Source organism: Sinocyclocheilus grahami, unplaced genomic scaffold (assembly GCF_001515645.1).
Source record: "Sinocyclocheilus grahami isolate Dianchi unplaced genomic scaffold, SAMN03320097.WGS_v1.1 scaffold784.1, whole genome shotgun sequence".
Lineage (NCBI taxonomy): Eukaryota > Metazoa > Chordata > Actinopteri > Cypriniformes > Cyprinidae > Sinocyclocheilus > Sinocyclocheilus grahami.
Window position 1 is genome coordinate 82,800 of NW_015505963.1, and position 8,538 is coordinate 91,337.

An 8,538-nucleotide genomic window follows, 5' to 3' on the forward strand; every position below is an offset into this window, starting at 1 on the left:
CACTCGCAAATTAATATTTTTGGTCGCAAATGCGACCGTTTTAGTTGCAGTCTGGAGCCCTGATTCTGCTGTACCTCAAATGAATTGAGCATGCCAGTAACCTCTGAATTGACCAAACTCTAAACTCTGCTTTCATTTCTGTAGGAATGAAGTGACTTAACAAATGATTAACCAAAGGTTTGTGAACCGCAGCATAATATTGACGATTTAACTGATTCACTTAACTCTACATAGTTTAACTTTTTCAGTGTATAGCATCATTTTTCTTACCCAACCATATCTGTCAGTTCTAACACTGATTATAAACTCTTTTGCTTAAGCGTAGATAACCCATGAATCAGCAGAAGGGATGAATTACAGATATTTGATCTTTTTAAATGAAGACTTCCCCATGTTTGTGAGCTGAAGGCAGGACACTTAGCTGTCAGTTGGTTGGGCAGCCCTGAAGGGCCCAATGCCAGTTTTCTTCATTGGCAAGAGAAAAGATATGCCAGTGTAGGTGCCATGACAATATGGCTTTCTCTGAATATGTCAAAGGTCGCTTTTGTCAGCTGGTCACTGACTAGCAACCAGTTTGGAATGTTGTTTGTTGTCCTGGATGATCCAGGTGAATTTCAATGATTCAGTGATCTGGAAAACTGAGTGGTTAAATGACTGCACGCTTATCGAGACTGTAGGCTAATTAACTAGTTCATTATAGTTTAATAAACTATGATGTCAGGTTATAACTTTGATTTTTAGCTATTATTGCACATCAAAACATAGCAAATTATTTTCTAAATTATTTATTGTAACTTCTTTTGGAAGGAAAACAATGTTTAATTCAAACTATAGAATATATACATATATGTTACTTATTCTTACCAAGGCTGCATTTATTTATTTAAGAATATTAAAATTATGTTTTTTTGTTTGTTTTAATATAATTTAAAATGTAATTTATTTATTCTTATGATGGCATAGCTGAGTTTTCAGCAGTCATTACTCCAGTCTTCAGTGTCACATGATCCTTCAGAACTCATTCTAATATGCTGTTTTGCTACTTAAACATTTCTTATTATTACCAATGTTGAAAACGTTTATGCTGCTTAATATTTTTGTGGAAACCATGGATTAGGATTATTTGATGAATAGTTGGAAAGAACAGCCTTTTTTTAAATAGAAATGTTTTGCAACAGTGTATAAGGCTTTACTCTCACTTTTGATCAAATGCATCCTTGTTTAATAAAAGTCTCAATTTATTAAAAAAAACCTTTTAGACCCCAAACTTTTGGTCTAAATGCATTTTTATATAATAAAATATGAGTTACATTTTTGTGGTGAGATTTTTTTGTGATACATGATGTGTTTTGTTTAAAATAGTAAAAAGCCAGCATTTCCTTGTTTTTTTTTTCTGATGTGAAAGAGTGGTAAGAAGGAATCCATTTAGAGATCACATTTTTCTGCAGTTTTCTGTGTAGACATGGGATGAAGGGTGACAGTAGTACCTTAACCTTAATATTAACTGTTCATGCCAGAAAAGCCCATATTTAACATTTGGATTTTACCACTGATGTCCTTTCACATTTTTTGGGCTTATATTATTTAGTTCCAAGTCTTTTAACAGGCTGTTATGTAGAAAGCATAAGGGTTTGCAAAAAAAGAGAGAATAAGACAAAAAAAAGGGTTGTGGTCCTCTTGATTTCACTTTTTTGGAGAGCTGAGCTTTTATCATTTGGGTGTGCTTTGGGAACTCATATCTGAAATAAATAATAATAATAAAGCATCGCAGTGTATCAGAAAGACAAGCTGTGATCTTTTTTTAGGGGACATCTAATAAACTGAAGAACTAGTGAACCATGGTCTGGTATACATTTTTGGTATACATTTTTTATAAGCATATCCAGATTGCAACGTTTATGCTTCTTTAACAAGTTTAAAAATAGCATTAGCTCATGTTTTATGATGCCGAGAGAGAGAATTTTTGATGCCCATAGGCATGATGGTGCTTCCTTCATGGTAATTGATTGTGTGCCTTTAGCTCTTCCTCTTCTGTAATTCATTCAAAGGCTTAACTTGTTAGCACACTTGTTTTCCAGAAGAAATCTGTGTTGAAGTATATTCAATAAATAATGCATAAATAAATGCATGTAAAACCATGTTGCTATCATTTGAAAGTGTCGATTTCATATTGTAGTGAAATACCTACCAGTTGTAACATTTAGCGTTTGCTGGCAGTCTATTAAGTTTAAGTATGTCTTGCTTATGTGAGGAGCTAAAACGTGAACCTTTTGATTTTAGATGGATGGAGGCCTGTCTGGGGGAGCAGCTGCCTCTTACAACAGAACTGGAGCACGGCTTGAGGAATGGCGTCTATCTTGGAAAACTGGCTAAGTTCTTTGCTCCCCAGTTGGTGTCAGAGAAGAAGATTTATGACAGGGACCAATCTCGTTATCAGGTACTGATTTTCTGATGTTATTTATTGGTTTTTAGCAACTCTTTAGCTCAGCACAGAATTCCTGTATGTTACCTTACGTTCACACAGCCGCTCCTAAAAAGTACGTTTGGAAAGTCACACCTGTTAGTAAATACAGGTGTCAAGCCCAAACAGTGACTGTGTGAACATAGCCAGTATGTCAAATCTCGTTATCAGGTACTGATTTTCTGATGTTATTTATTGGTTTTTAGCAACTCTTTAGCTCAGCACAGAATTCCTGTATGTTACCTTACGTTCACACAGCCGCTCCTAAAAAGTACGTTTGGAAAGTCACACCTGTTAGTAAATACAGGTGTCAAGCCCAAACAGTGACTGTGTGAACATAGCCAGTATGTCACATTGCTTTGCCAGGATGTGCCTTTTCAAATGCAACACAGATGTCCTCACATCCTGAAAGTCTCATTCCCATGGGAGGAGAAATATTAGGGTGGGAATTCCCTGAGACTGAATTGCTCTCCCTGCTCTTATCCATGCTAGGCTGCATGGATGTGCAGGGAGTTCTTGCCCAGAACAGAACCATACCACCAATCCAAACTGTATGCTAATTGTCAGTCATCTTTGACGATAGTGGTCCTGACGGAAATGTTATTACAATTGAAAATAACTATTTTATATTTTAATATACTGTGATAGCAAAGCTGAATTTTCAGCAGAAATTACTTCAGTCTTCAGTTTCAGATGATCCTTTAGAAATCCTTATGATATGCTGATTTGCTGATCAAGAATCATCAGTTGTGCTTTTTGATATTTTTTGTGTAAACCATGATACTTTTCTCAGGATTCTTTGATAAATATAAAGTTCAAATGAACAGCATTGATTTGAAATAGAAGTCTTTTGTAAAATGGATCAGTATAATGCATCCTAATTAGACAATATTTTATTTATATAGTATTAATTTCCTCAAAAAAACAAAACAAATTACTGACCACAAACCTTTGAACAGTAGTGTACCTGTCTGATGCATTTCAATAGCTCTGATGCTCAGTAAATAATATTAGATACTAATATATTAGATAATAATACTCAGTAAATAATATTAGAAACAAAAGTCAGTGCGGAACAGACTCCCAACACTTTCAAGCTTTATATGTAATTCCATTTTAACGGTTCATGAAATGTGCATGAAACATGTTACTGTTGCATGTATTTATTTTGTTTTGTACTTTCTCCAGCACTCAGGACTACATTTCAGACACACAGATAACACTGTGCAGTGGCTCAGAGCCATGGAGTCCGTTGGTTTGCCCAAGGTGAGGCCCAAGCACACACTTTTAAAGAAACAGACTCACACTCACACTCACACACACATATCCTTGCCATCTTCTCTCTTTGAAGATAACAGTGCATTTTATTAGATTAACATTCAAAAGAAGTTGGCTGAATCAAACAAAACAAAACTGTCCCCTGTACACGTAGGGTGCCCAGTTTGACAGTTTGGATGAGAGGATGGATAGTTATTTTATGTACCATAAGATGAATGCATAAATGCTTTTATTGAATATTTACTCATGGTTCGAGTTGTTGACCTAAATTAGCATCTAACTTTCACTCAAGGGTAGAAAAGCAAAAGCTTCCTCCAAGTATAATGCAAAACTGCAGTGTGCAGTGCATTACATAAAGCCACAGAAGCAAAAGGGCATCATGTTTAGATACACTATATAGATAAAAGTATGTGCACACCGAAACACAACACGCATATGTGCTTGTTAAATATTTTCAAGAGCATTGACATTATTAGGGAGTTGGACCGCCCTTTGCTTCTACAAGGAAGATTTGCCACTAGATTGTGAAAATGGCTGCAAGGATTTGCTATAATTCAGAAATGAGCATCCAGGTCAGGTATTGATGTTGGGTGATGAGGTCTGATTCACAGTCGCTGTTCAATTCATCCTGAAGGTGTTCAGTGGGGTTCAGGTCTGGAGGCCTGTTCAGACTCAGTAAATCATTTCTGTATAGATCGATATGGATTGATCTTGAAAACTGTTGCAAATAAAGTTGGCAGCACACAGTTCTCTATAATGTCATTGTTACTGTGTGCGGTAGAAATGTCTTCATTGGAATAAAAGAGATAGTTCACCCAAAAATGAACTCTCCAAACCTGTATGACTTTCTGTATGAAGATATTTTGATCAATCAATCAATCGATCAATCAATCAATATGTTCCACACAAAAAAAGTAACACAGGTTTGGAACAACATTAGGATGAGTAAATGATCACCGAATTTTCATTCTTGATTAACTATCCATTTAGTTAGTATCCATTTAGTAATATTCATTTGGAAAGAAATGAACACTTTTATTCAGCAAGGACAAATTAAATTAAATCATTCTGAAAAAAATGTATCATAGTTTCCACAACACTATTAAGCAGCACAACTGTTTACAACATTGATAATAGCAGCATATTATAATTATTTCTGAAAGATCATGTGACAATTAAGACTGGAGTAATCACAGAGGAAAATTAAGGAATAAATTACAGTTTAAAATATATTCAAATAGAAAACAGTTATTTTATATAGTAATAATATTTCACAATATTACTTTTTTAACTGTATTTACAAACATATAAAAAACCCTACTGACCTCAAATGTTTGAATGGAAATGTTCAGTAATTGTAGAGTATTATTTATTAAAAATATTGAATATCGCTATTCCTCTTTCAGATCTTCTATCCTGAGACCACCGATGTGTACGATCGCAAGAATATGCCCAAGGTGATCTACTGCATTCATGCACTGAGGTACTATAGACCTTTTTTTTCACTGAATATTTAAATCAGATTCACCGGCTGTGAACTAATAAGGTTTGCTTGCTTCATCAAGTTTTATAACCTGAAATTATAAAAATGGCGGTTACTCTGTGGTCATGGTTTCACAATCTCTCAGTTATGACAGCAGGTTTGTAGAGCATCAGCATGTATGACTGCTGCTTCCTCTTGGCAGCCATTGTCATGACAATCTCACCACTGAGAAAAGCAGACGCCTTGTGGTACATCTACCTATCAGGCCTGCTGCTTAACTTCATGCCAATCTTAGGTCATTTCCTGTCACTGTTTCCTGACAATTCCTGTCACTATGCTCCAGAGACAAAACTCCTTTTCACACCTCCTCTGTTATGCAGATCGTCCTCAGGTCATTGACTTCCTGAGAGCAGTTGCGTAGGATGTAAGCGCATCCATCCAGTTAATGTTTTATGTTTTTATTTGCTTCATGGATAATCTCCATTCAGTTTTTATGGCCTGGTCAGGATTGAATTCTCTGAAGTATGAACTCTGAGGTGTGATCTTGCACTATTATGATATCAGATTCCCGCCCTCCCCTGCAGGAAGTGTATACTCGGAGATTAGCAGAGGTTTTTGTTTCCTGTCGTAGTTTGGCACCAGTGGAAACATGCTGCATACAATCTGAAAGCAGTGTCTCGTCTGTCCTACTATAAATGTCTGCCTTTAAAATGAAAGCTCATGAGAAAATATGATCAGAATTGATCACCATGAACTTACAATAGTATGTTTTTATTTTTAATAAAATAAAGCATTAAAGTGATCAAAAGTGACAGTAAAGATAGATTTATTTTTAAGGTCCGTTTGGTTATTGCTCTCTATTAGGTCTATTGGTATTGCTATCTATTAGGTTAATGCTAATTTACAAATATACTGTTACACTATTAATATAAATGAATGCTTATTTATAAATACATATTGTTCATTCATAGTACATTAACTAATGTTAATTTCTACAGCTTGAAAATGTTACAAATGTACATTATCATTCATAAGTTTGTCGTAAGTAAGATTTTTGAATACTTGAATGTCTACTCAGAAACGCATTAAATGCATTAATTTGACCAGAGGTGACAGTAAAGACATTTATAATGTTACAAAAGATTTGTATTTCAAATTAATGCTGTTCTTTTGAACTTTCTACCCATCAAAGAACCCAAGAAATGCATTATTATTTTCAGTAACACAATTGTTTTTATCATTGATAATAATAATAAAAAAGTTTCTTGAGGAGCAAATCAGCATATTAGAATGATTACTGAAGGATCATTCATGTGACACTGAATGGCAGCAGTTTTGCCATCACAGGAATAAACTAATGAATGTTAATCAAATAAATGCAACCTTGGTGAGCATAAGACACTGCTTTAAAAAAAAAAATAAAAATCTTACTGACACCAAACTTTTGAACAGTAGTGTGCGTTTAAGAAGGAGCCCAAACTATATTTAGTTCAATAATATCACAGAGAATAGGTGGGCTTTTCTGAAAAACCACAACTCACAAGACATTAGTGCCAACACCCTGCCAACCACCCACAAGAACCTAGGAGTGTGACTGTGAGGTTTGCATGGGCAGCATCCCTTTTCTCAGAAAATTTCATTTAGCATTCACTTGTAACTTAACATTTATGTTAAGTTATTTATAGAAAAACCATAGAATGACTCAGTGTAGAAAACGGTTTATGAATCATTTTGAATTAAAAAGCCAGGTAAGTCATTAGTATCTTAATGTATGCAAATTGTAACATTTAGACATTAGCAGTTGGTGTGCACAGGGGACTGTCTAATGAATGACCACGGGAAGGCTTCTTTTACTGTAAATGATTTATAGTGTTTTCCTGCTCTCTTTTTCTCTCTTTCTCTCTGTCTTGTGTGTGGGTTGCCTGGCTTCCTCCCTCTGCCTTGCACACGCTCTTCCTTCCTGACCCTGAAGTTAACCCACTCAGTAAGACTAGACAACACTGTGACTGTGCCCAGAGAAAATCCTGTGTGGCTCAGGCATCATTAAATCACCATCAGCATATACATTGCAAAGATAGTAGACACATGTATATGAGTATTTTTTTATATTTCCAAGATCATCAGTGTTTTAGTTTAAAATATCTCTAATATAACATTATGTATGACACAGTAATGCTTACATATTTATATAAAATATTATTGTGTTATGTATTTATACTTTGATAACCAAGGACATTTTTTTATTATAAAGGAAATGTTTGTCTGCATAGTTCTGCTATCAGTTTGGCTCTAAACAATAATCAAGCGTGTGACTCATGAGGTATACTGACCTACATCTCTTATATCCGTTAAACCACTTAACCTTTGGCCCTTCTGTAGTATGGAGGATATTTTACACCAGACTTTGTCTATCTCTGTGGCTATTGATGTAGGGGTCAAAGGTAAGGAAGGCATGTTAAGTTTATCTGTCATGCATAAATGCTCAGGCGCAAACCACTCTAAACCCTTCAATAATTCATTACTCCTCTATTTGTCCTCAATCAGTCGACAGATAAAAGTTTAATGCAGTTTCCAGCATGTGTTGCACACTAACTGCCGGCTATTTTCCTTTTACAGAACTGGTATAGGGCTTTACTTAACTCAACTGCATACTGACATCTAGTGGAAGAACATTAGAACTACATATATGATTTTAATGCTTTGTGTTGAAAATAAGGCTAATGAAATATTTAAAACAGTGCTTCCCAGCCGGTTTTAGCCTTAGGGCACAACACAGTATCAAACTGGAAACATGTCGCTTGCCTGTATAATTTGGCTGCTGTTACCAAGTGATATTTTCATGCAAGAATTTGCATTAAAATACCATAGAGTTTCATTGTGCAGTTGAAATGACATTTGACATCAAAAACTAAACAGAGGAATTGAAGATATTTTGACAAGTTGATCAACTATTTATTTTGCTGCATGATTGTATGATCAAAGCCTAGATAGCAGCACGTCTAAGGACAGGAGTTGCTTTGGAATATATACAGTGGGTACGGAAAGTATTCAGACCCCCTTAAATTTTTCACTCTTTGTTATATTGCAGCCATTTGCTAAAATCATTTAAGTTCATTTTTTTTCCTCATTAATGTACACACAGCACCCCATATTGACAGAAAAACACAGAATTGTTGACATTTTTGCAGATTTATTAAAAAAGAAAAACTGAAATATCACATGGTCCTAAGTATTCAGACCCTTTGCTCAGTATTTAGTAGAAGCACCCTTTTGATCAAATACAGCCATGAGTCTTTTTGGGAAAGACCCAACAAGT

At 35.1% G+C, this 8,538-nt stretch overlaps 1 protein-coding gene across 1 annotated transcript in view; it reads left to right on the forward strand.

The window, feature by feature from the left end:
* Nucleotides 1-8,538, forward strand: part of LOC107561620 (ras GTPase-activating-like protein IQGAP1) — a 71,089-nt gene that overhangs the window by 25,536 nt on the left and 37,015 nt on the right. Inside the window, exons 3-5 of the mRNA XM_016246093.1 lie at nt 2,281-2,437; nt 3,650-3,727; nt 5,146-5,222. Of these exons, the coding sequence (XP_016101579.1) occupies nt 2,281-2,437; nt 3,650-3,727; nt 5,146-5,222 (312 nt within the window). The remainder of the gene's footprint in view (nt 1-2,280; nt 2,438-3,649; nt 3,728-5,145; nt 5,223-8,538) is intronic.